This window comes from Marmota marmota, unplaced genomic scaffold (assembly GCF_001458135.2).
Source record: "Marmota marmota marmota unplaced genomic scaffold, marMar, whole genome shotgun sequence".
Taxonomy (NCBI): domain Eukaryota; kingdom Metazoa; phylum Chordata; class Mammalia; order Rodentia; family Sciuridae; genus Marmota; species Marmota marmota.
The window spans coordinates 3,470,201-3,498,142 of NW_026000005.1; the positions used below are offsets into that span (position 1 = coordinate 3,470,201).

General features: G+C 35.6%; 1 protein-coding gene across 1 annotated transcript in view; it reads left to right on the plus strand.

The window, feature by feature from the left end:
* Nucleotides 1-27,942, plus strand: part of LOC107138339 (integrin alpha-4) — a 68,785-nt gene that overhangs the window by 15,200 nt on the left and 25,643 nt on the right. Inside the window, exons 3-15 of the mRNA XM_015480958.2 lie at nucleotides 6,136-6,242; nucleotides 6,334-6,463; nucleotides 8,462-8,529; nucleotides 9,759-9,888; nucleotides 11,127-11,212; nucleotides 12,024-12,086; nucleotides 12,175-12,312; nucleotides 15,565-15,676; nucleotides 20,496-20,590; nucleotides 21,793-21,883; nucleotides 22,440-22,485; nucleotides 22,865-23,019; nucleotides 26,120-26,274. Coding sequence (XP_015336444.2) covers nucleotides 6,136-6,242; nucleotides 6,334-6,463; nucleotides 8,462-8,529; nucleotides 9,759-9,888; nucleotides 11,127-11,212; nucleotides 12,024-12,086; nucleotides 12,175-12,312; nucleotides 15,565-15,676; nucleotides 20,496-20,590; nucleotides 21,793-21,883; nucleotides 22,440-22,485; nucleotides 22,865-23,019; nucleotides 26,120-26,274 — 1,376 coding nt within the window. The remainder of the gene's footprint in view (nucleotides 1-6,135; nucleotides 6,243-6,333; nucleotides 6,464-8,461; nucleotides 8,530-9,758; nucleotides 9,889-11,126; nucleotides 11,213-12,023; nucleotides 12,087-12,174; nucleotides 12,313-15,564; nucleotides 15,677-20,495; nucleotides 20,591-21,792; nucleotides 21,884-22,439; nucleotides 22,486-22,864; nucleotides 23,020-26,119; nucleotides 26,275-27,942) is intronic.

Genomic DNA, 27,942 nt, shown 5'->3' on the forward strand with positions numbered 1-27,942 from the left:
AAGACCCAGAACTTCATTATGAGATTCATTCTAGAATAACCCAATGACAGAGCAGCCCTTCTCCCAGAGGTCTGAGGGAGGCTTGGGCATAGAGAGAAAGGGATTGGAGGGGAGCAATGTTAAAGTGGGACAGGGTAGCAGTTAAGTGTGAGACTGTGCAGGAAGGACATTGTAATGTCACTTGGTGAGCAAATTCAAGGAGAAGGTAGCACACAGTATTAAATTTAAAACGGCTCAATGCAAGAGTGTCTCTGGCCTTCATTTTTTAAAAGAGCATTATAGTTATGCATAATAGTTGGGTTCATTTTTGACAAAATCAACAGGCATGGAATTTGATTTACTTTACTACAGTCCCCAGTGACTCCCACTTTCCCTTCTCTTCCCTTTCCCTCTGTTCTCCTTCCTTTACTGGTCTTCCTTTTACTCATTTGTTTTTGGCTAGTGCTATATGTAAAGGTAGAATTCACTTGGTATATTCACACATGCATATGGTGTGATTTTTAAGTAAGTTTATTCCATATTTCCTCCCCCTTTTCCTTCCCTCCTATATCCCTCTCAGCCTTCACCTACTCCACTGATCTTTCCTGTATTTTTATGATATCTGACCCCAGCCTCTTTTCCCTCATTTTGCTCTAACATCCACGTGAGAGAAAACAGTTGACCCTTGATTTTTCCGAGTCTGGCTTATTTTACCTTAGCGTGTGTTCTAGTTTCATCCATTTATCAGGAAATTCCATAATTTCATTCTTCATGACTGATTAAAACTTCATTGTGTATACATACACCACATTTTCTTAATCCATCTATTGATGGGCACAGGATCTAGCCTTCCTTTGAAAACTCAGGAAACAGCTCAGCTATGAAAGGGATGATGACCATACTCTGTTCTTTCACATAAGTACATTTTGGACATTTTCATCAAGTAATTTTCATAGTGTTTTGTTTCTAGACTGTTTGTTTTTAAACTTTTGGGTCGCTATCTGTAGAAGAGTAAATTTGTTACTAGATATTGAATGCAGTCTCAATAATAGCATCCATTATGTTATAGGCCAGGCTAAGTGGGCAATGACCAAACAGATTCCATTTTGCCCTGAGACTCCACGTCATGTAAGAAATGCTTCTTCCATGGGAACACTCCACCTCTGTACCCATCAACAGCATAGCATGTTTGGCAACACAAAATGGCAATTCTTATACAGTGTAAAAGTGTTCTCTCTTTGGTTCCCATTTTTCTTGGACAATGTACCCAATCGAGATTAGATGTTAGTAACCATTCTTTAACTTGTAGTCAACTAGGGACGTTTTGAAACACTCCCCCTTCTGCTTAGGATTTTAGATGTCATGACATTTGTTTATGGTTTGAATCATAGCAACAGCCATTTATGAATAATATGGTTTTGGACTATAAAAGGTGTACTCAAACCCCAGAGGGGGTTGAAGTGTGTAGACTTGCAGCCTGACCCTTGGCCTGCCAGCTAGTGGATCCAGACCACTGGCTGGTGAATAAAGTTTCAGTCTCCTGCTTTAAGATCAATTCAGTGATTTATTGCAATCTCGCCTTAACACTTTGGAGGCCCTAGGAAAATGATCACCTCAGTCAAGGCTGTGGCTCTCAGGCATACCTGAGTCCTAAATCCTCTGAAGCAGACAGAGCTCCCGCCCTCTCTAGTTGTGAGAGCTCTCTGCTTTGTGAGGGTCTGGATCTCCTGTGGTGATCCATTTGAGCCTGCCCATGAAAGCTCTGGTGTGGCCCACATCTGTAAATCCAGAGGCTTTGAAGGAGGATGGAACTGCATGTGTTGGGAACTACCTCATTTCTTCTCTCCCTTTGACTTGATTGTAATTGCTTAGACGTTCTGAGCACCTGATTGTCAGGGGCTCTGCTTTGGGGGTTTATCAATCCACTTGACTGTATCAAGTGCTTGACTGTAATGCCCAAGGTGATCTTGAGCCTGAAGAGGTCTTAGTCAAGGCCCAGAGAACTCTGCTAAATACACCGTGAGGGCAGCCTGAAGATTGGGGTCCAGTCGAAGAAGGAGATAATGTCTGTCCTGTATTTTTGACTTGTCTTGGTTGTTATTTGTTTTTGTTTGTCCCCTTTTTGGTTTGTGTTAATTTCTACCTCAGTTTGCTTTCAGTTTGTTTCTAAGATTATTTTAAGTGTTTGCCCTAGAGAGACACTTTCCTTTTATTTTTACAGACCTGACCCATCAGTGACTTGCCACCACCTTCAGACTTGAGTCACACTCAGTGCCTTGTTAAATTCTTGTCTCTCACCTTCCTTTTATTTCTTTTTTTTAAATTTTTTAATATTCATTTTTTTAGTTGTAGTTGGACACAGTACCTTTATTTAATTAATTAATTTATTTATTATGTGGTTCTAAGGATCGAACTCAGGGCCTTCCAGGTGTTGGGTGAGGGCTCTACCACTGATCCACAACCCCAGCCCTAATTGTTAGCCTTAAACCTAATCCAAACCAACCTGGAAAAAAATGGTTAAAAAGGTTTTAATTGTGCTCTGGAAAGCTTGCATTGAAATGTAAATGGCTGTCAATAGGTGTCCAAAGTAAAAGCTAAAGGTAAAAAAAGCCTTCTAGAAATTGCTTTCATTTAGGAACTGGGCCAGGTGGCCAGCACAGTAGACAATATCAGTTCCTATAGAGGGCAGATTAGAATTAGAGTTTTATAGGATTATCATTTCTAAGGTATGTAAAAGCATCATTTTGTCTAGGAAATTTGGCTTTTGTCTCTCAATCAGTCCCAGATATTCGCAGAAAACTTCAAAAATAAAAGGGTTTTCAGAATAACTTCCAACTATTGGAGGTGACCCAAAAGTTTTTTAACTGTTGAAAGTCTAGCTGATAAATGTTTTTCAGAATTCCAGGCTAAGATTTTGGTGGCCACCATCCAAGAGACCAGAAAAACCGGTTTAGAACAGGACCCCAACTGAGGGGGTTCTCCTTAGGAGACCAATGAAAGCAGGCTCCCTTGCTATCTTCTGAAATTCCTTCAGGGAGGGATAGGGCACTGGCCTTTGTCACTTAACAATTTTCACTTCCCATGAGAGGGACCACATCAGGATGGAGACCAGGAAGGCTTTTAAAGTCTATATTTTTTAAGTTCATAATTTTAATCTGCCACACCTAGATTAATATGTTTTTTCTGATCAGACTTATTTTATCCAACTATGAAGGTTTCTTTTACATTCTGATTCGTTCACAGGCCAATTTACAAGGGTTAGCTCTCAATCTAATAGGTTTTGAAAAATAAGCTATGGATGTCTTTGTTTTGTGTATGTATGTACATTGGTGTATTGTCATGACTACATGTGTTTGGTACCAAAATTGACATATAAACTCATAAATTAAAATTAAAAATTTAAAGAAAAGGGAACCAAAAAGAGAACAATTTTACATTGTATAAGAATTGCCATTTTGTGTTGCCAGACATGCTATGCTAAGCAATTATTGATGGGTACAGAGGCGGGAAGTTCTCATGGGAGAAGCATTTATTACATGATGTGGAGTCTCAGGGTAAAATGGAATCTGTTTGGTCATTGCCCATTATAGCCTGGTCCATAACAATTAAATGTACCATATTTGTGACCTCCATCCTTCCCAGTCCTTAACAAAGGCGAATTAGCAGGAGGAAAATCAACTCTGTTGAGTCTGATTTTAGAAATGAATGATATTTTCTGAGAGGAAATTCATGGCTATGTTTATTGGGTTAAATAACAGGAACTTCAACCTCAGGTAGATGGAATTGAGCACAGATGAAATAAAATTGTCAAGAGTCAACTAAGAGGGATGCAATTAAGTAAAAAAAAATCTGGTTCAGGTGGACATAGAGGGTTCTTTGTTAAAATTAGGAAAAGAAGGAAGGTGGGAGAGAGGAGGGGGGAGGAAAGGGAAGCAGGGAGAAAATTAATGAATCTTATTCTTTCCTCAAATTACTTATGACTGTTGATTATACGTCTTTGATAGTAGTAAAAATAAAAACTGGTGATTTTAGTGAAAAGTCAAACTGAAAACTGCATCACGATGAAAACTAAAATTTCTTTTTGCCAACTTTTTTCAGTTGGGTTTTATTGGCTTGGCATCATGTGGACCTAATAACCCCCTATGTTAAACCGTACCCACTCAACATTCTCTTTTTTTCCTCCCTACTTCCCTCTTCCCCACTCTTCACCTCTCTCTTGCTTTCCTTCCTACCTTCCTTCGGTTCCTATATTGACCACAGAAACCTGTGTCCTCCTGGACCCTGTGCTTTATGAAGGCTTGACTTCCTTCCTGTGCTAGAAGCAGACATTGCTAGGTTGCCCAGGGTTCTTTTTCCAGGCCTGTCCTTAGTCTCCATTCCATTTAATCCCCACTAGAAGCCATTACCAACGAGTGGGAGTTGTCATTATTCTCCAGGAAACCTGGCCAGAAAACCATGATCCGCATTCCCTTCTAACAGTGTTCGTGACCATCACAACGCCTGGGGCAGCCAGGGCCTCAGCTGGACCCCTGACTCAGCCTCTCTGGAGGAATGGCTGGGAATCTTTCTTCAGTTCAGCTGTGCTTAAGGATAGTATTTCTCCTGAATTATGTTTTGGAGGCACACAAGTGTACTCATAAATATCTTCCCATTGCTTCCCTTGCAAAATCTCTCCTACCCAGGAGATTTAGTGCACATTGTTTCTCTTCCAAAATATTAGCCTTATCTATGTAGATATTCCAAGTGTGCCCTGGATGTTGTAGGTAAGGGTCAAGGTAATAAGGTTAGAGAAAGCATTTAATGATATAGAGAAGGATATAAAGAGTTTCACTATAGATGTATAAAACTTGGTACCTGGTAACAGTGTTTAAAATTAAGTAAACAAACACAAGTCCCACATCTGTATTCAAATTTATCCTAATGTATTTACCTGCCATCGGAATTGAGCACAGATGAAATAAAATTGTCAAGAGTCAACTAAGAGAGATGCAATTAAGTAAAAAAAAAAAAAATCTGGTTCAGGTGGACAAAGAAGGTTCTGTGTTAAAATTAGGAACAGAAGGAAGAAAGATAGGAGAGAGGAGTGGGAGGAAAGGAAAGCAGGGAGAAAATACTATATCTTATTCTTCCCTCAAATTACTTATTTAGAATCAGTTTGATAAAAGTTCTAATAGGATCCAGCTACAAATGAAGTCATGCAAATAAATGAAAAAGATCATCACTGAAAAAGATCACTTTTTATTTATGGTTTAGAAGTAGGAAGCAGCACATGCATATTTTATCTAGATTTGAGCCCCTAGCTATTTATGAATTTGCCTAAATGATGACTTGGGAAGACTTGGGAAGGTGTTTTTTTTTTTTTTAATACTTAAAATAATCTAGCTTCCCAAGTCTTTTTATCTTTATTGAAAACATGAGTCACATTCCACTAAATGTGAAACATAGAGCAGTTTGTTTTAAATTGCTATGCGTTATTAGTATGCTAATTGTATGTTCCACTTTGTGCATGCTCAGTCATCACTTTCCGGATTCAATAAACTGTGTCTTAATTGCTGAGGACCATACAGGAAACATTTTACAAAGTGCTCTGGTAATGTTGCTTATTTCACTAGATAAATGATTAAAACTAAAACGCAAAGTCTTTTCCAGGTATCGAACACTGCATTTGTGTTTGTGGTAACTATGCTGGTTTTTAAGTGGGCTTCCCCACAACCCATATCATTGAGGCTGTCTCTCTATCAATTGGAGGTCATTTCTTTTTCTTGTCATTTCACTTATGTATTTATTTTTTGATTAGTGCTTCATACATATGCATAAATATGGAATTCACTCTAGTATGTTTATATATAAACGTAGCATGATTTTGTTAAGTTCATTTTGCATTTTCTCCCCTTTCCTGTCCCTTCTCCCAATTGGAGGTAATTTTTACAATTCCTTCTCATGAGAAAAGAGGTTATTGTTCTCTTGCTTGAGAGACAATATGTTAGCACAGAGTTGACTCACATTTACCCCCAAACTATGCACTGATTTTAAGATGAGAGAAGCAGTTGAAGGGAAAACATTGGGAATGAGTGTCTACATTTATTGTCTCTGCTCTTGTACAGTAACATTGTTTTTAAGACAACTAATGGAAAAACTCCTGTTCAAATGCTCTAGGTAGCCCTCATGGAGAACCTTGTGGAAAGACTTGTTTGGAAGAGAGAGATAATCAGTGGTTGGGTGTCACACTTTCCAGACAACCAGGAGAGAATGGATCCATTGTGGTAGGTATTGAAATTGGCCCACTGATCAATTCTAAAATCAGATATCATGGATGCAATTTTCACATAATTTGTTCTACTTTTATTTTATCAGGCTTGTGGGCATAGATGGAAAAATGTATTTTACATCAGGAATGAAAATAAGCTCCCTACTGGTATTTGCTATGGAATGCCTTCTAATTTACGAACAGAACTGAGTAAGAGAATGGCTCCATGTTACCAAGGTAAGGCATAATTTTGATATCAACTAGATCAAGAGAAATAAGTGAGCAATTTTTTTTTTAAATTTTCAGATTTGGAAGTTTAGCAAGGAAGATGGAAGTCTCTGAATTATTTGTTGTATTTTAAACTGTTCAAAGTATTCCTTTACTTTATCCAATAAAAGGTAGCATTAGTCTTCACAATTGCATTTCTTGATTTTAGAAAAAGAAATTCTACAGTTCAATTTGAGAAATGATGGAAGCTAGTTTGTAATTACCCACTTTTGCACTAAATTTATTTTTAATTCATTATAAGTGAGTATGATGCCCAGCAAATATTGAATACTTTAAATTATAAAATTGCATTTTAAAAATCTGGTTGGAAAAAAAGAGTAGTTTCTTGCTTTACCTCTAGCTTCCAGCAGTAATCAAAAGGATCCAAAGCATAAGTGTAAGCATTTCCTTCTCATTCACCATTTCTTTTTTCCCCTCCAGTTCATATGTATTCCTTGAACAGCAGGAGAAAGATCTTAAGTGTGAAAGATCTTTCCTGTGGGATTTCTATCTTATAGGTATTTTACATACAGAACTAGAATATAACAACTGTGGAAAACAAAGTGAGGGGCAAATGTCAACAGACCATTTAAAATGGTATCTGTAGATACCTGGCTAGTTCAGTTGATCGAGCATTAGACTCTTAAAATGTTATTTGCAACAAAACTAAAACTCTAAAAATACATCCTTACAAAACCAAGAAATACCAGGAAAAACCAAGAAATTTGAATGCCAATTTCCAATTTTTCTAACTGAATAAACAAAACCAAAAACCTAGCATCTAAAGAAAATTGGTATTAACAGGAAAAACTTAGTAGGCCAAGTACTTATTTCAGTTACTGATTCTGAAGCTATTTGAGATCTTTCCTTCCTGGAATTTGATATCATGGAGAAGTTTATATTATAAATATTTCTATTTTACCTGTGGACACAATAAAATAAAAAAGAAATATTCTCTATTATACAACTCAGTCTAAGCATCTGTAACACCTCTGTTGTCTGTTATGATTTAAAAACTTTTAAACATTTTCATAGTAGAATTTTAGTTTTGCTTAGATATATCTATCCACATTTTACCAAAAAATTCAAGATGGCATAAACCTAAAACCATACCTAAAATTGTAGAGTACAGGATCAGGTAAGATATGAAAAGAGTGATAAAATCATAGCAGCAAATGGTAATATAAGTGCCATAGCAGCTTCTTTAATTTTTCTGTTATCAAAACTAAAAAGAAGATGTTTCCCTGATCCTTCTTTTCATAGAGAGAGGTTCTTATTTCAGTTCTTCAGAAGAAGCAAAGCTGTGTCTCTTTCGTGAATTCTGAAAGCATTCATTCACGAGGGCTTTGTTAGCTAGACACCTTCCATCTCCCTACAGGTCTTGAATGTTTCAGCTGGGAATAATCTAGGAAACAAAGACAAAGTTGCATTAGTGAGTGAATCCAGAGATCTATAATATACAGCATGAGGACTATATTTAATATAGCATAGCATGTCCTATAATTTTGCCAAGAAGAAGGATTTTGGTTGCTTTAGTTACACACACAAAAGGTCCCTATGAGGGAATGGATGTGTTGATTTGATGAAGCACCCATTTTACCATGTATGTGTATGTACAACAGAATATAATGCTCACCTTGAAATTATAAGTGGAATGTGGGCTCAGTTACAATGCCTGCTTCTGCCTCAGGTACTTGCTTGACAAATTTTCTAGCATATGCTTCATCTTCTTCCCATGAAGAAGAAGTACCAAGAGATGGGTTTTTATTAACCTTTCATGGTGATATTTTAAAGATTAATAAAAGATTGTGAGATTTTTAAATTACATTAATTACTATTAGTTTTAATGAAGTAGTATGAAATGTAGAATTTAAAAGGCATATTTGTAAGTATTTCCAAGAAAAAAATTATGGAGGGTTATATTTTTACCTTAAGATGTAATACTGAATTGTTTGTATCTCATTTTAGATTATGTGAAAAAATTTGGAGAAAATTTTGCATCATGTCAAGCTGGAATATCTAGTTTTTATACAGAGGTAATAATTCAAAAATTAACTATTATGAATGATTACTTTTGGACCTTTAATTCTTCAGAAAGTTAGAGGAATGTTAGGCTTTGAAGTAAAAATTCTGTAACATCTTAATAATGTCTCTTAAATTATATTACAACTTGACTTTTACTGCTAAATATTCATACATATTTAGATGGCTATAACACAAAAAACAATTAAGATTTGTATTAAAGAATATTATTTTCATCTAGAATTTAATGAAAATCAAAAGTAGCAAGTTATTTGTTTTATTAACTTAGGTATTGAGTATATCCATGTATTTAAGTTCTAGTTAAGGGGAAAGAAGTGTGATTCCAAGATTTTCAATTAAAATGATAATAGTTAAGAAATTTAAGAGTTTAATAATGTCCTCCTAAATCAGATATATTCCCAAACTCTTATTCTCCTTCTAAAATTTGAGGGTGTACTATGATAGGTCACAGTTATACTTCACCACTAACTCTCTCAGTTTCTTTTAAAAGTCTATTATGCGTGCATAAATGTTTTTTGACTCCATGGAGACCAGGCTGTATCAAGTTTTGGGCTAGCAATTTCTGGACATGTTAACTATTAATAAATGCTTATACTGCTGTCTTTAGTTTATATGTAAGTTGACTTTTTAAACTTCATGATCAATTGTAAAATCTAGAAATATGCTTTATCAGTTTGATCACTGCAGGTTTCAGAATAGAATATACCAGACATAGTCCACCTTCCTTCTGTTGGAATTTGCCTCAATTCCTGTTTAGTCCCAAATTCCAGGGGACTAATTTATTTCCTAAGCCAACATCATGAAGGAAATCATCAGTGGTCTTTTGCAAATTGAAATAAATTAAGTCTTGCTTTTATTCTCTGGCAGCACATGATTATTTTCATAATGAGCATTAATGAATTATGTTCAATTTTCTTTAACAGAAACCACATTACCTTTCTCTCCAAAGCTTACTCTAGTGTTCAGTGATTCTAGCTTTGCTTTTTAAAGCCCACTGATAAATGTGAAGTGAGAGTTGCAGTGTTTCTTCTTTGAAATTCTTTTAGGTGGAAATCTGTTAGCTTCTTTGGCTTTCCTCTGATGTTTTTGGTAAAATGTTCATATTTCAGAAATTCATTCTAAAAATATATTCTCTTCATTCTTATAATCTTGTATATCTGGAGGAGGTTTTGGGTGGTAACATTTAACTTTCAAGTGATGGTATATATTTTTTTTCTTACAGGATTTAATTGTGATGGGAGCCCCAGGATCATCTTATTGGACTGGCTCTCTTTTTATCTACAATATAACTACAAATAAATACAAGGCATTTTTAGACAAAGGCAATCAAGTAAAATTTGGAAGTTATTTAGGTACTGTGAAAATTGACAAACTCTATCTATGCCTAAAGTTAGTAGTAAGTTCAAATAAGGAAAATTGTTCAAAAACTCTCTGAAGGACACATTCTATGAAACTTTAGTTAACTTGATGTTTTACATTGACATTGGTGACTCCAGTTGTCATGCTAGAGTTCTTAGACTACAATTCCTGGCTCTACATTAAGTGACTTTGCAATTCACTTTTGGAAACAGACTTATACTTTTATGAGGTAAAGTGATTCGAAAGGTGGTCTCAACTGAGTGCACACTATATCCCAGAAACTTTTTGTAAGACTTGTATCTGAGTAAACTCACTTAAACATATGTATGAAAATGTAAAAGCAGTTTCTTGAAAGACCAAATGAAAGCCAACAGTACTGTCACCAGCATTTTGGATAAGAGGTGACATTATGAAGCATCATCTAAAAATTGCTCCTTAACCTTTGCCTTACGTGAGTTCTTAGATATTTTCCAGAATGTAACTATTTTTATCATTGTTCTCCCAGTGCTCGTTATTATTTCATCAGTCAGTGGTAGAACAGTTTATCATCTGTGTTTCTACAGAAATGCAAAATGTTCTGGTGTTAATTCCCATAACAGTAAAATAAATACTTTTCCTGTAGATTCTTAGAAAATAGATTTGCTTAAATTGTATATGCTTCAAATTTGAGCATTTTATACTTGGAAATAATTACAATAAAACAAGTAGTAACTAACCCTCAAACCCATTCACCAATAATTTGTCATTTTCTTATGATTGAAGGATATTGTGAAGTATTATAAGAAATGCAATTGGATATTACGCCTTTTATCACATAAAAAATCTTACCATTAGTGTTATAAATCACCACAGCAGGAAGATTTCATGGTAAAGGCTGAAATTTAGGAAGATTATTATTCAAAGCTTAAAATGTTTTATATCCTCTCCAGTAATTCAGCTATAATCCCAGAAGTTAATCTCTGATGCTAAACAGAGACTAACAAACCAAATATGAAGATAATATTTTCAATTTCTAGAACTTGAAAATATAAACCATATTATTAGTTTCATAACACATATATCAAAATTGCTTAAAACATAATAAATGTTTTATTCAGCATTATGCTAAGCCTTCTTAATGTTCTGCTTAATATAGTTGTATTGAATTTGGTCTCATATTTAATTCTCTGAATTAGTGTTTATTTAACTCACTATAAATGATGATCCTCGTACTTTCTCCTGTTTCTTGAAGGATACTCAGTTGGAGCTGGTCACTTTCGGAGTCAGCATACTACTGAGGTAGTTGGAGGAGCCCCTCAACATGAGCAGATTGGTAAAGTAAGAATTCCATTTCTATCTTTATTTCTTCACAAAGCTTCAACTGAATTGCATGAGGCAATATGATATCAAAGGAGGAATTGCAAAAATTCTAAGGAATAAAAGATTAGAAATGATGAACAGTATATTGCATTAATGGGATTTGGGAAAGAGATACGGTTTTAGAAGAAATCTAGCAGAAAATCTTTAAAGAAAATTATGTAAGTTAAATGAGGCTTTTCTCATAAGTAAATAGTTTGTAATATAAAGTTCTTGAAAGCTGTCCAGGGAATACATTTACTGGTTAACATTTATCCAAAAGAAATGGGAGTCAGCTACATGTCCTTTGCTAAGACCAGAAGAAAGAAGAAAATGTTATTTTGATTTATTTTTGCTTCATAACTATGTGAACATTGCTCACTCAGTTTTTCTGAGTCTTAGCTTTGAACAATGAGGCAAACAATATTTTCTGTTCCTTCTATGGGATCAGTAAGATAATTTCTGGGGTCACTTTTTTTTAAGTGAGGCACATTAATGTGAAAATGGATTCCTAAACTTTTTCTTGTAGCTAAAATGTTTTTATTTATTTATTTATTTTTATGGGTGCTGAGGATCAAACCCAGGGCCTCACATGTGCTAGGCAAGCACTCCACTCCACTGCTGAGCCACAATCCCAGCCCCTAAAATGTTTTTATAAAAATTTTGAAACTACACTTTTTTATATTTGAACAACTACATGTTATGAAAAATTGCTCTTCAAATAAGTTGCTTTTTTTAAAGAGAAACTTTGATATTAGTATAAACTTCCCTAATTCTTTCTCTAATTTTGCAGGCATATATATTCAGCATTGATGCAAAAGAGCTAAATATCTTACATGAAATGAAAGGTAAAAAGGTAATATATCTCTACCTTTGGTATACCAGGGGCTTTTTTAAGTACTTGTCTTTTTCTCAATGACTGGGTATGATTTACTTTGGGACAGCTTGGCTCATACTTTGGAGCATCTGTCTGTGCTGTGGACCTCAACGCAGATGGCTTCTCAGACCTCCTCGTGGGAGCTCCCATGCAGAGTGCCATCAGGGAGGAAGGAAGGGTGTTCGTGTACCTCAACTCTGGTTTGGTATGTATGGTTGCCTACAACTGGAAGCCACATGTGAATTACCACTGAAACTGAAACTCTTCTTATTCCAAGATTTTGAGACTGTAGATTCTTAGGCTTATTGTATTGACAAAAATAAAAAATTTTAATACTGTCTAAAAGAGAAATGGAACATGGTTCTGAGTGGCCAGCCAATTCATTTGGATACCCCAGAAATATGACATGAATCGGTATGGAATTTTTCCATTCACAGTGAACACACTGTATACTTGAAATTTCATTTAGTTTTATTTTGACACAAATCTAATTCAAAAGAATGATTTTTATATAGCCTTGAGAATGTGGACTTTTAAGTGGTTCTATAGTTAAGGTCTTTTTGATTCAAGAAATTATAAAATATTACCGGAAGTAGAAAATAAAAATTATAAGTTTTTCATGATTTGAAAACAATTAGAAATAAGATGTTTTGATACAATGTTAATGCACAATTTATGTAGATAATGTTCTTGATAAGAATTTGAAATTGTCATGATTTATTCCAAAGTGGGTATATTTTTTAAATAGATGATTAGTGACTATAGTTAAATTTTAAATCATAGGCAGTGTGTTAGAATAGAAATTGATGACTTGATGTTTAAATTTGAAGAGTTCTGCTGGTCTTATCTTGCCAGCCTTGCTTCTTGACATTAAATCAAAACAAAGAATTGATAGGGCCTTAATGGGATCTTCTTGGCCTGTTCCTTTGATTTGAAAACAAGCTCAGACTTGTGAGAAAATTGGTTCATTTCTTAGGGCACATTGTCTTTCAGTAGGATTCAAAAAAGTAAAATCTGTTTCAAGAAGGTACTTGTGCCCTTGTTTAATCAATGGCTTCATAGCACTTAATAAGTTCCTATTCTAAGTGTCAGACAAAGATCTGTGTAATTTGAGTGAAGACACTCAAGCCTTGTAAAGCTGGAGAATCTCAGAGCTCAAGATAAAGAGTAGGGAAGTTACACACTGGGATTTCATAGGCTGTGTTTAAATCTAAATTTAATAGTAAAGGCATGCCATGTATACAATGATCATTAGAATGCATTAATAGTGACTCCAATTTTTCTTCCATAGACATTTCACATATCAATAAATGGTCTTCCTTATGCCCACTACATGTTCATGCTGCAAATGTCTCTCTTTATGACTATTTGAGGAAAATTTAAACAGTAGCTCAATACTCCTAAAATAAAGTAACATAGGAACTCTTTTCCCATTGAGATTTTAAGCAAAAATCCTTTCCTTAAAGAGCAAGGGAGGACCCGTGCCCACTAGGCCACCCTCTTACCTGGAGGTCCCACTCTTGAACAATTAGTAATTGGATTTGGCTTCTAAATCCTCTTATATAGATGAGCCTACCTTTGTTACCGTCTACCCTCCTATGTCTTTGTCTGAAGTGGCACTAACCACTAAGTGGCATAACATATTTATTTATCTGGTTTGCTATTGTCTATTCTCCTGGAGTACAGACACTCTGTAGAGAGGAATTGTCTGTCTTATTTATGTGGCTGTTTCCCCGGGTCCTGGAAAACTCCTAGTCAAGTAGGTACTCCAAGATTATTTTTGAAATGAACTGGAGAAAGAATGACACTCGAATGACTCTGTCTTCTACCTACTTCTACTAAAATAGCTCTTGGGTATCCCCAGAGAACTCTTGGTCACTGCTCTCTGTGACTGGAGAATACTTAAGGGTGATAGTTACTTCAGAACTGCACTGTCTTATACATGTATCTTGTCTGTCCTCACTGGACCCTGTCTCCCTTCTATATAAGTTAGCATTTCCCAGGAGCAAACAGTTTTACCCCTCCTATGATTTAATCCCTCACTACTTTGATGTCAGTGATTGCATCTACAGAGATCTTTACATCCTCTTGGTTTGCTTAGAATAAAATAAATGACATTTGTGAATACCTGGAATATAACAAAGACCATAAAAAGAGCTGAGAATAATCTTAGTCCTGATGCCAGGACCTCAGGATCTGGTGAGGACATCAAACACTGGATAAACTGAGTTGAATGCAACGTGGCAGATGGCATGTTGTAAGTACAAACAAGGTGGAACAAGCGATTGATTCCCTTTTGGATCTATAATGCTTCACAGAGGAAGTAATATTTGAGCGAGACAAGAAAAGGAATTTTTCACTTAGAAACTGAAAGGTGAAGGACACATCACAAGGGGAAGATTATATGTGTTTAGGGAATGACTAATAATAGATTTGCTTGAGAAGAGGAAAGGATTTATGATGAGTGGTACATTTTTTTTTTTTTCTTGAACACAAGGGACTAGGATGATCAGAGTTTGCAAGAGGACTGGTAGCTGTTCTTACAACAGCTCATTTTTACATGTCTTACTGTAATAACTCATTTTCCAACTTCTGAAGTATCAGTTGACCAATCCATGCTCCATTGCTGCTGGGATCAGGTTCCAAAGGCCAATTTGAATCATGTCACTAAACTCAGAAACCTCCCAGTGGCTTCCTATCATTTGCTACTGTGAGAGTAAATTTTCCAACACAATCAAATTTCTATACTGTAAGGTTGAAATCTGTTGATATTTTGGTCTCATTCATTATACTGTTCATTAACCAGTTATTGTAGCCAAATACTTTGGAATTTGGGTTTTACTCATAGTTTTTTCTATACATCAAGTTTATACCTTTCTTTGGGTAGCTACTTTGCTTGCCATTGTCTTTAGGAAATCTCTTCTAGATCTTCTTTTCTTGCTGCTCGTTATTGACATTCTGTGCTTGCTTCAGTTAAGTGTTTTTTCTTGACTTCTTGCTATTGCAAAGCAGTTTGTATTTCCAAGTCATTTGCATGCTGCACTAAGCTCTCTGTGTAACTGTGGGTGTCTTAAGGAAAGAGAGAGCCTTTGAAACACACACTGCCTTGTCCTCTTTCACCTGTTCACTCTGTACTGTGCATTGTCTTTAGTAAGAGCTCAATAAATATTTGTTAAATTGAATTATCAAAATGATTTATTGAATTTCTAAAGCGAGGGATCATGAGTTTGACAATTTTTTATGTCCTCTGAGCTCTAATCATACTATTATATGTGTTGACATACTCAATAAATATTTATTGAATTGAACTGAGATGTGTGTACTAAAGCTGTCTCTGTAGTTTGTCCAACTTGTTTGACACATTAGAAAAAAATCCATATCCAATTATAGCAGTAAATCATGTGTAAAGTTGTCAGGGAGTGTTATGATGACACCTTTTCTCTCCCTTCCTATCTAGGGAGCAATAATGAATGAAATGGAAACAGTGCTCATTGGAAGTGACAAATATGCTGCAAGATTTGGAGAATCCATAGTTAATCTTGGCGACATTGATAATGATGGCTTTGAAGGTAATTAAAAGTATCTAATTTGGTATTTGGTTTCCACTTTCAAATAGTTCATGGGCTGGAATATGATTAGAGCATTATAGTGTTTGCCTTTCTCCTGAAAATGGAGCCAGAATGGTATGCTAAGTTTTTTTTTCTTTTCCTTCTTAGTGTTACATATGACTTCCTAATTGTCAGTTATTGATCTTTTGTTTTGGTTTGTTTTTTTAGGGTAATGGGGATTGAATTCAGGGGCGCTCAATCACTAAGCCACATCCCCAGCCCTATTTTGTATTTTATTTAGAAACAGGGTCTCACTGAGTTGCTTAGCGCCTTGCTTTTGCTGAGGCTGGCTTTGAACTTGTGATCCTCCTGCCTCAGCCTCCAGAGCCATTGGGTCAGTTATTGATCTTTACCATTATTAATGATGATATTTAAAATATTTTACTTCACTGATTCTAAGGCACCATTGATTATAAGTTGCATTATTATTTTAGCTGCCCCTGAAAAATGCTGCCTAATAAACTGAGACACCTACTACTTTTTGATTTTAAGAAAAATCTCCTGATTTCAGAAATAAAATGTGGGGGGAAAGTTGCATGATAAATCATTGGACCATGGTATTTAACACTTGGTGCAGTAAAGACACCAACCAAACCCAGCAGAGCCTGGCTGCAGGGCTGGAGCAGATCCCTCAAGGCCCTGCTATGCTGGGAATTTCCTGCTCCACTGCTGCCTTGTGGTAGGATTTGGGGAATTCCAGGAAAATGTCCTGAGCACTGGTGAGGGTCAATTGGGAGGCTTGGGGATGGCTGTTTACCAACTGCTACTGAGGTATCTCCATAATTAATTACACTCTCTTAACTGTCATGTTACTCTGTATGTCAGCCCTGTTATTGAAATATCATATTTGACTGCATAATCATCATAGCACGTTAACATATATTCACAAGTTTCTGTGCATCCTAAACTTCACCAAGCACAGTTTAGTAATAAATTATTTTTTATTAAAAATAATTGCTCAGGGTTTTTTTTTTTTTTTTTAAATCACGTAATGGTCATACCCCACTCTTTTGCAAAAAAAAAAAAAAAAAAAAAAGAAACCAGAACAAGCCACTGAGCATNTTTTTTTTTTTTTTTTTTTTTTTGGTACCAGCAATTGAATTCAGGGCCACTCGATCACTGAGCCTCATCCCCAGCCCTATTTTGTATTTTATTTAGATACAGGGTCTCATTGAGTTGCTTAGTGCCTCGCCAGTTACTGAGGCTGGCTTTGAACTCACAAATTCTCCTGTCTCAGCTGGGATTACAGGTGTGTGCCACCAGGCCTGGCTCAGCCCTCTACTCCTAAAGGTTCCTTCTATGTCTAGAAGACTATACTTACAGTAGTTGTAATATTTCTATACTTTTTTGTGCTATTTATAATCTCATTTATAACCCACAATGTATTTATCCTTACACTTTAGTGAATGTTGATAACACCTCATATCTTTTTCTACTTAGTCCAGTTGTAATTTTATTTTCTATTTTTCCCATAAGTAAGAGTTTTCTACATTTTAAATATTAGCAAGACCATGGTGATTTGGAAATAGAGCCATTGTGTTCAAGCTCTTCATTAAAGTCTTAATTCCATTTTACCACATCTGCTTGAGAGAGACAGCAGGGAATCTACATGTTATCTTTCTTTAAAAAAATTTTTTTTTGTGGGTCCCAGGGATTGAACCTGGGGCCTCAAGCATGCTAGGCAAGCACTCTGCTCTGAGCTAAATCCCCAGCTCTAGACTATTTTTATATTTCCCCATCCTTTCCCCCATCTTCTATCTTACTTTTCTCTGGTAGATGCAGATCCTTTGTGTTCATGGCTGGGATTGTGAGACTGTGTAGACCGGGAATGAATACCCAACCTGTTCTTTTTTCTATCTTCTCCAGTACTAGGACTAAATTATACTCAATGCCCTTTGTGCAAAATTTTGTGATACTTTGCATAGCAAAACTGTTATTTTGACATTTGTCACATCATTTTTGTATTGTTCTTTAAAAGGAAAAATGTTGATGATCCTATTTCCTTAGAAAAGCAAAGCAAGCCATTTTCTAAGGAGATGACTGGTTAATTTGGAAAGTACAGTGTAAAACTTGAATCAAAAATAAAAAGTTGTGGAATAGGCAGGTACATAGATGGACAGACTGACACGACTAATAGGCAAATAGGTAACATTTTGGATCGTATAAGATAGATTTGGCAAAACTACTTATTGGTTTAAGTTTCTTTTTTTCTTTTCCCTTCACCTTGATACTCATCTGGCTTTGAGACTATTATGTTTGAGTATTTTTTAGAGTAGAACCTTATTAATATTCTCTAATTATAAGATATTGTGTTATTATTTTATGTGCCCCTGAAATCAATATTGGCATATTATCACACCTTTCATTAAGCATTGCTTTGACACCGAGCAGAAACAGGAGCTAAGAGGGGAAACTCTGGGTCTCACCTATGCTGTATATGACCGTGTTGTGGTGATGGAGAGCAGGTCTCTGGAGCCAGGCTGAAAATTTTGATCCCTACAGCACTTCCTCCTGGCTCTGAACTTGAGCAAATTATACTTGGTGCCTCAGTGTCTTCACCTGTAAAGTGTGGATTAAAAAGTTCTTATCTGATGTGGTTATTCTGTGAGTTAAATTAGTAAGTATGTATAAATCCCCAGCACCATGTCTGCATTGCAGACACTATGTAAATAGAGATGATTATGTTCATACTATTAATTGCTATGGTTTATACCAACAAAATAACTGTTCAGATGCAAAGCAAAACCAGTTATCAAACATCTCAATGTTCTGTATACTGTGTCCTAAATAGAGTTACAAAGGCATAAAAAAAAATTTTTGTTATTTATTAAAATGTTTTATCATTCCTTAATGAAAGCTAAAACTTTAGTGCATTTTATATCATATCTATGTATAATCCTAGGAAGTAAGAATTTGAATCTGTATTAGCCAGAGATTTCATATCCCCAAATGTCCTCTGCACAGAAAGAAAATTGATCTGGGCCTTTTGTATACCTCAGCTGAAAAGGCTTGTCTGTAATCTTAATTTAGATCACTAGTACTAATAACAGATTCTGAAAGGCTTTTTTGTATTACCACTTCATAAAGCAGGCTTGTTATTTTTCCTTGTGTGATGATCATAAATCAAGATATAGAATTTTATTTATGGTCTTAGGCCACATGCTGGAATATAAACCCAACCCTGACTAATGAAACTGCTGTGGCCAGAGGAACTTCTCTCCAGCCCTTCCCTTCACCTCCTTCCATTTTTCCTCCTCTTTCTCTTCCTTTTCTGCCCACTGTGTTCCTGTGTGCATTTAGTCTGTGCTAATGTGACTCCAGCTCTTCCAAACCAATTGCCATTCGTCATGTGTACCATGATGAATGCCGCCCCCCACCTTGTGTGCAGAGGCTTTTCCTTCTGTCTAAACTGCATTTCCCCCTTTCTTAGCCTAGCTGTGACCTATCAATACTTAAATATCATCTCTGGCATCATCTTCAATAAGGAGCCTTTCCTAATGTCCACCACTTTCTTCGTGTATGCTGTGTTTATTGCTGTATTTTTACTTCTGTTCTCACCAGTAGACATTCTTTTTTTTTTTTTTTTTTTTTTTTTTTGCAGTTTTGCCCTGTACTGCCTGGAATACAGTAGGTGCTCAATAGTTATCCAATGAATGAATAAATTAATTGGTATATTTGTATATCAAAGTTTAAAATAGTTCACACTCATCAAAAGAGACTGGTTTTAGCATGTCTAAAAAATAAGGATCAGTGTCTACCATTTCTTTTTAGATGAAAATAGAAAAGCTTTTGCATTTAAAAAATGTACAGTATTTAACATAGTTACATATCAAATATGTTTCTATTCCCATTGAAATAGTACAAAATTACCATTCTAGTTGTTAGAAATGTTTTTGATTTGATGGACAGTAAGAAATACCACGAGAACAAGCTTTCTCTACTTTAGGTGTCAATGAAAGCTGTTAAAAACTGCATATAAGTAAATATTTGAATAAATTCAAGCAGACATCAAACTTGAGAAAGTAATGAAATGCTCTTGAAACTGTAGATTAGCATTTTCCCCCTTTCTGCTATATATTTATAGCATGTAAACAATTGTGTCAATTGTTTGTTATTCTTGGGTCTTTTATCAGTTGACCGAATTTTTGTTCTTGGTGTCATAATCTGATGTGACTCTCAAACTCATAAAGGAGTTGCTGTCATTATTTTATAGCACAAATCCATTTACTGAAATCCTGAATATATACTTTAATCACTTTCATTGGAATTCTAATTAATTTAAAAGTAATGTTACAAATAAAACATAGAAGCTTGAAATCAAGATTTTAGTGATTACAATATTTATAGGTTATAACAACTTATTACATAAATGCTAGTTTAAGCATTTGACACAAGCTACATACTTTTATAGTGTTGCTTTCATGTTGATCCCATTCTTTAGGTGGGGAGCCAAGACATGGAAGCTGAGAAATGAGCAGAGCTTAGTACAGAAGTGCAGCTAGGGCTGGACTCCTGGGGTCTGACTATGGGGCAGACATCCTTAGCTTCTTTGTGAAGAGTGTCTCTCAGACCTGTCTCCTCTGCTTTCTTCCATGCAAAGACTATTCTGTGTAACCTTGTACATTATGATGATAATAGGTTTTTTTTTTTTTTTTTTTTTTGAGAACAGTGTTCTAAGAGAGCTTTCTTATGTCATGAATTGGGGATCATGAAGGTTAGTTTTCAAAGATAATTGTTTCTTTCAAGAATTTATTTTCCCACTGCTTCCATCCTTGAATAGATGTTGCTATTGGGGCTCCCCAAGAAGATGACTTGCGAGGTGCTATTTACATTTACAATGGCCGAGTAGACGGGATCTCAGCAAGCTTCTCACAGGTAAGATACTATTCTGTATTCAAAAGAAGCATCGTGACAAAGGTGCTCTGAACATTTACAGTGTTTTCATAGACTTATTTTTTTTTTTACTTTCTTTCAAATGCATTTTATTTCATTTTATTTCACCATTTTCTTATAGTAATGATAAAAGTTCTTATTGCAAGGGATTAATAACCCTTTAAAGCCATTTTTTCCCATAAATAAGAGTTCTAGTTCACTTCCATTCTAGCTTGTCTTTAGTCTATTAAAGATTTATTTCTGCATTTCATCAAGTTTGTGTTGTTCAGGAAATACCACACTATTCTGAAATATGCCCATTTGGGTTTGATTAACTGTCTTTTCCTTGTGACTAACGCCTCATATTTCGTGAAAATTGTGCATGGGGATCAGACATGCATATGATACTGTGTTTCTTTCAGTGTAGAGTAGTAAGATGATAGCATTTTAATGAATGTTCATGGTTGAACTCTGATCTTACTTTTATATCTTGAAAAATCAGGGCACTTCAGTGCATAGAAAAGACTACAATCACAGGCAAAGAAGCAGTTTCTCCAAAGACATTTTATGGAAACATTAGCTAGTACTGTTATGTTTGCTTTGGCAAAAATAGGCATGTACATCTGTATTTTTAACCTGAATGACATGTTCTTGCCCAGGAGCAGATCCTGATTTTCCTTAGTAGGAAGAACAGCCTGATATTTCCAAATACTATCTGAATGTGAATTAGATATGGAATAGAAGGCAGATAACTCACTTGGTCTGTTCTTTTCAAATGCTAGGGAGCAATCTGGCTTCATAAGTAGCCTTTCATCTTATGGCTGAGTAGTAGGGTCCACTATGTGATTATAGATATTTTATTTTCCAAATACGTTGTTTAACTATTTGTGTTGGTTAAAGAAGTAAATACAGAACCTGAAAAAAAAAATTGAGGAAAAGGAGTAAAAATAGTTTTGGAAAAATCTGTGCCATATGATTTTCCCTTTGTTCATCAAGAACTTTAATTTTAAAGTCACAATATAGATGTTAACTGCTTTTTTCAAGGTAGAAAATTTTGCCTCTTTTACAAGCATTTAACTAGAATACATTTGTTAGTCAATGAGCCAGGAATCATCTGGTAAGACTTACGATTTAGCTAAATCATTGCTTCTCTGGAATAGTAGGTATTCAAAAACTATTTCCTATGCAACTTGCCTATTTTTCAGAGAATTGAAGGACTTCAAATCAGTAAATCATTAAGTATGTTTGGACAGTCTATATCAGGACAAATTGATGCAGATAATAATGGATACATGGGTGAGTATAAAATCATCATATTTTATAAACTGGAGTAAACTTTATTGTGGATACTGCTTTGTTGTGGAGAACTATTGTGGGAGATGTCAATTTACTGATTATTTTTTCTTATGTTTTTAAAACTTTCTTAAATTCAAGGTTGGGTCAGAAATAATCAAGTAATTTCTCAGCTTTATACTGTTAGTTCCTTAATATTACATGCCTGTTCTTGAAAAAATGAAGTACCCGTGACAATCAATCAAACATACAATAATGAAAAGAAATTTCTGGATGAATATTTGTAGCCTAAAAATCACATTTTTAGCATGAGTATCTTTATAAGTTTATATTATAAAGTTATATTAGCAAGGAATGAATGCTGTTTTAAGTGAATAGATTCAGACAAATGTACAATGAATCTCAAGGTGCTAGCATGTCTTTTCCAATTAATTTACAGAATTAAATAGTGTTTTGATAAAGTCCAAAGGTGATGTGCAGTTAAGTATTTATGGCTGAAAAGTAATTCTCTTTGAGTAATGACGATCATTAATCTGGGTGGCTGTTTGTTATCCTCCAGATGTGGCAGTTGGTGCTTTTCGGTCTGATTCTGCTGTGTTGCTAAGGTAAGGTGGATACATTTCATTGCTTAATGACAATTGGGCTTAATTGTAAATGATGGGAGACAGTTTTTAAAAACAGCAGTGATAGTGGCCTCACGATGCTCTTTTTGGTATCCTGAAATTTAATTATTGAACTTTAATGTATGTTTCCCACCTTGCATAGACATAATTAAACAAATCATTGAAGTCAGTGTTTTTAGACATTTAAATTAAAATTTCTCTTGATCTGTGCACAGACATTGAGTTGAGTACATACACACATACTGGTAACAGAGCAGATTAATGATATTTCTTAGTCAATGAAAACTGACAATAAGTGCAATTATCTTCCTAAGGAAAAATAATTCTGCAACTAAAATTGCTTATTTTATTTCCTCCTTAGGACAAGACCTGTTGTGATTGTTGAAGCATCTTTAAGCCACCCTGAGTCAGTAAACAGAACGAGATTTGACTGTGTTGAAAATGGATTGCCCTCTGTGTGCATGGATCTAACACTTTGTTTCTCATATAAGGGCAAAGAAGTTTCAGGTCACATTGGTAAGTGTAGTCTGCACAAATAATGCCTGACAATATTCAGTTCACTGATTAATATCACAGTCATCTTTTGAGCCCTCACTCTTTGTCACTATGAAGATCTTTTTTAGAGTAGAAAAGAGCAGCAATTGTTGTGCACCTATCTTGCATGATTTTCAAGTTGTTCTAACCAAGGAGTAGGGCACATTGAAAAGCTGTAGTTGTTTAGAAGTTGTGGCACGGATCAGAGCAAGAGTGTTGCTAACTGTACTAGTTAAAAGTAAACCCCCTGAGCTTAATCTGTGAAATCTCTCTAAGATAGAGGGAGAATCATTATAGCTCCTCTGATTTACTGAGCTCCTTATGTTTTGGTACCAGAGATCAAACTCCCTCTCATGGGTGCTAGGCAAGTGCTGTCGCTCCCTACTGAACTCTTTAAAACCTGGAGCTGGCTTAAGCTGGAAGGCCCAAGAGGGAGAAGTTTCCTTTTTAAATTTGTCCTGTTGAAGAAGCTTATCTGGAGTCTAGATTCTGATTGTAATTGATAAATCTATAGATACAGAGATCTTAATGATTTACTAGTGCCATCAGCTTTTGAGAACCATGCACGTTTCCATATATATATATATATATATATATATATATATTTCATTTCCATAGCGAAAGTTGCCTCTTTCTATGTATATGTGTATATATAGAAGAGAGAGGCCACTTTTAGTTGTCAGCTCTGAAGAAAGTAGCGCTGATATTCTTCCAGAGCAAGGTTGTCTGTAAACACCAAAGCAAGTACTGATGGATATCCTCTGTCATCTGTTCTTCACAATCATGCTGGAAGGATTTCATACAAATTGTTTAGAATAGCGGCATGAATTTATTAGAAGGGACAGCAAAAGGGAAAAAGGAATTACTCTCAAAGGAGAAAGGGTCCTCTCAGAGGGAAGAGGGTTGGTGGTTTCTCCTGTCCCACTGTTTTATTGGGACTCCCAGGGAAGTTTCCACAGTCTTGCCCAGAGGCACCTTTTGACTTTTGACTGACAGCAGGATTGCAGTAGACTTACTAATAGTCCCCACTGTGTGTGGGCCTACTTCAGGGAGGGGAGATTTTACTGTCATAATGACATGCTAAAGATGCAAGCCTGGGTCACCTGCCCCATGCTGACCAATTCTAATTGAAACTTGTTCTTACAGATTCTATGGTTGTGGGGGCTTTGCTCTTAATTATCTTGTCTCCCTGAGTACTGGAATCTGGTCTCTGTGTAGGTACCAAAAGTACCCCCTGCAGAGTACCTTGTGTTCTTATCAGCAGGAAGGAGCCTTTCAGCTTGCATTTCTATGTAGAAAACATGTGGTTTGCTTAGGAATGTAGCCTATCTTATTGACTTCAGTCAGGCTGGGCAGAGTGGCTTCAGGCAAGTTGCCTTCAAAAGAAAGCATGTGGGGGTTAGTACCATAGGCCCAGTTTACAGAGCCATCCTGCCAACCTCCTGTGCTGATTGCTCATGTCAGCCTGTCACCTATCAATATGATTCATCCAAAATTGTGGTTAATCCATATATATGTGTGTGTGTGTACACACACACACACACACACACATATATATATATATATGTATATATAACTTTGTAAGTATCATATTTTTGTCAGCAGATGAATGTCGCTTATTATGTTTTATTTAAGGTAGTATTAGAATAACAGCTAGTGGAAACAACCCATGGTGGAAGATAAGTATTCCTGGGTTGTTCATCATTTGGATATTAACAATTCACAGAAGTTCTGGTCTCCAGGAGACTTATAGTGATTATACTTATGGCCCTGCAGACCACTCTCATACAAATATCAGCAAGGGCTGCAAACATTTAGTGAGCCAAACTATCAATGTATAATAGAGATCTCTATCTGAATCAGCTTATAATAAGATGTACAGAATAAGCCTGGTATCTCTACTTCATCAGACTCATTTTAAATAGTGGTCTGGAAGATTCTGGCCAAGCTTCACTATCAAGGAGGTGTGCAAAACCTTCATCTGGTTATTGATCGAAGAACTGGCACCTTCAGAGCATGGCCCCAAGTGAACTACACATTAGCATAGACAAATGGATAGATTATCTGAAAGAAGCACATTGAATGGATAGGGTTGTTTCCCTTACACAAAATCAGTGTTCCTGTGCCACCAATTCCAGTGCACTAGGTAGTTTGAATAAACGGTTGAAAACAAGTACACGAAACTCATAAATAATTATAGCACTGTTGCAGAAGCCTGCTTTATAGTTGTCATAAATGACTCCTTGGGGCAGATAATTCACATTGTAATCATCTTTAATAAAACCAGGACATTTTGCCTCTTACAGGAGTAGGTTTTAATTCTCCCCTTTTTCATTTTTTTCTGAACTCTGGGAGATGAATTTGTAGATGGCTATTTCAATCGCAGCTCTCTTGTTCTTTGAGTTATTGAACCTCAGTTATTGTAATTTTGAAGTCAATTGACTTGTACTTTATTATTTCTTAAGTAAAAGGATGGTTGAAAGATTTATTTGAAATGTGTAAGAGTACTATAGAGTTAATGTTCATGTTTCCTTGAAATAAGTAGGTGCAGTCTTTCTAGAAGAGTAAATTACTCCTAGTAAGTTACTTCTAGAAGAGTAAATAATTCCAGGAAATATATATTTTATAAATGCCACTTGTGAATTATTGTTCCTGTGTAATGAATGACACCTCAGCAGACTACTAGATTTAGCTTAGTTTGTGAAGAATTCACTTATAAGTTCAGGATATGTGAACAAAAGGGAATCCAGAAGTTTTACTCACTTTTACTATTAGTAACAATTTCGGTATTGTACTTTTGAAACTTTTGTAAGTAGGAGGAATAAGAAAATAATTAAAGAAGCTGATATTGTTAATAATAGAAACCTAGAAAGAAGTTTACAAAATGTTTTTATGGAATTAATTTTTGAAATTTATATTTTTAGTTGTTCCTTCTTTCATATTTCATTTAGTTTTTAAAAAGCTATCTAATGAAGTGAATTTAAAGTACTTCCAGTATTTTACATAACTTTTTCCTCAAAAATAAAATAAATGTATTTAGATAGTTCCTTAAATTGATTGCAGTTCTTGACGTGTTTTTCAGTTTTGTTTTATAACATGAGTTTGGATGTGAACAGAAAGGCAGAGACTCCATCCAGATTTTACTTCTCTGCTAATGGAACTTCTGACGTGATCACAGGAAGCATTCAAGTATCGAGCAAAAGAGCTAATTGCAGGACACATCAAGCATTTATGCGGGTAATTATTTTTTATTAATGAAAATGTAAACTTCAGAACTGTCCATAGAGATCTATTGCATTTGGTATCTTCTTATAAAATATAGTTAAAAGTTAATGTTCTCTCCTCCTGAGCTGTGGCCTATTGTTCCAGTTGAAGTATTAGTCCCAACCTGAATGGTTCAAAGTTCACTTTTTGCAGCATCTTTATGTCACATTTCTTACACCACATTATTATTTCGAAATATATGCCTTTTTCTTTCCACAATTGCTATTTTCCCATCTCTGTTTATTCACTTGTTCAGAAATGTACAGACCAAGTAGTTTTGCAGAGCCCCAGATCTATTTGGTGGCAGGTTTTTTAGGGGTGGGGGAGGTGGGGAAGTGGTTTGTTTTTCTTATGACTCCAGCAAAGCAGAATCCAACATGACTGCTTTTGGATGATGCGCCTGTTTCCACGCCAGCTTTGTCAGTGGTGTCAGTGGGAACTTGCACAGTTGTGGCACGGTAGGGATCATCTGTGGGCCAGGATGACAGCTCTCATGATGGTTTGGGGTATGTCCTGCCAAAGCACAGCCGATTTCATGTTTCTTTTATTAAAACACTCATTCCCAAACTGATCATCACACTCCTCACATTGGTCAAATTTTAGCATATGAAGCAGTGCCCAGTCTTTTTCATTAGGGAATGGTGTACTTCATCAGAAATCTATTGTCCTCCCCAAAGCCAAACTATTCCCCAGAGCTCTTTCTGGGATTTCAAATAGTAGCCTCAGCTTAGAACTTAATTTTCCCTTGGATACTTATTCCAAGCAAATGCAAACAAGCATCAAGACTCCAATACACTGTGCAGTACTAACAGCAATAATCCCTGTGCTGTTTCCTCGTTTCCCTTAACGGTTTTTATTGTTTTACTAGAAAAGAGCTATTAGATGGTTCAGAGCCAGAAGTACAGAATGATATTAATGTAACCATCATTTATATGGTAGGAGAGGTTTTTTTTCCCTTTGGCATCCTTCATAGATGTGATTTTACTTAACATTAGTCAATTTTAGAGACAACTGCTGAGACTATTTTAAAGATGATTAAAGGTCCAACATTAAATGTTCACAAAAATGCACATCGTGCTAAGTTGTAAAAACGGCAGCCAGTTGACTCTGGTTTACTCGGCCCTCGGTTTCTTGGCATCATTCATATGAATAAGGAATAATCCATGTTGTACACATTTTTCATAATAAATTTATAATAGAAATTATAATTTACTTCAAGTTTTTCTGTTTTGTGGCACATATAGTATTATGGGGGGTTCAAAGGAGACTGGATCAGTCATTGGGGGCTATGTCGTGAATGTTAGTCAATGGTATTTAGTGCTGGTACTTATAATAAGCAAGGACTTTAAAAAAAAAAGTGTTTCTTCTAGTATCATTTTACCTTCCCACCTTACTTTATCTTTGGTTGAAATACTTTTAAAACTTCCGTATAGAAAGACAAAAAGTCTACTTCAACCCTTTCATCTGCAGCCAGCCAAAGGAGGATGTAGGAACCAGACTTAGTTGCCCCAGTCTTGAGTTCTGTAAGGAGCTCTAGCTGCTACCAGGAAGGTGTGCAACTGTTAAGAGTTATACTTTCCCATCTCCACCAGCATGGCAGAGGCATTAGGAAGTACTCCTGTGCTTCTGTATATGAAAGCA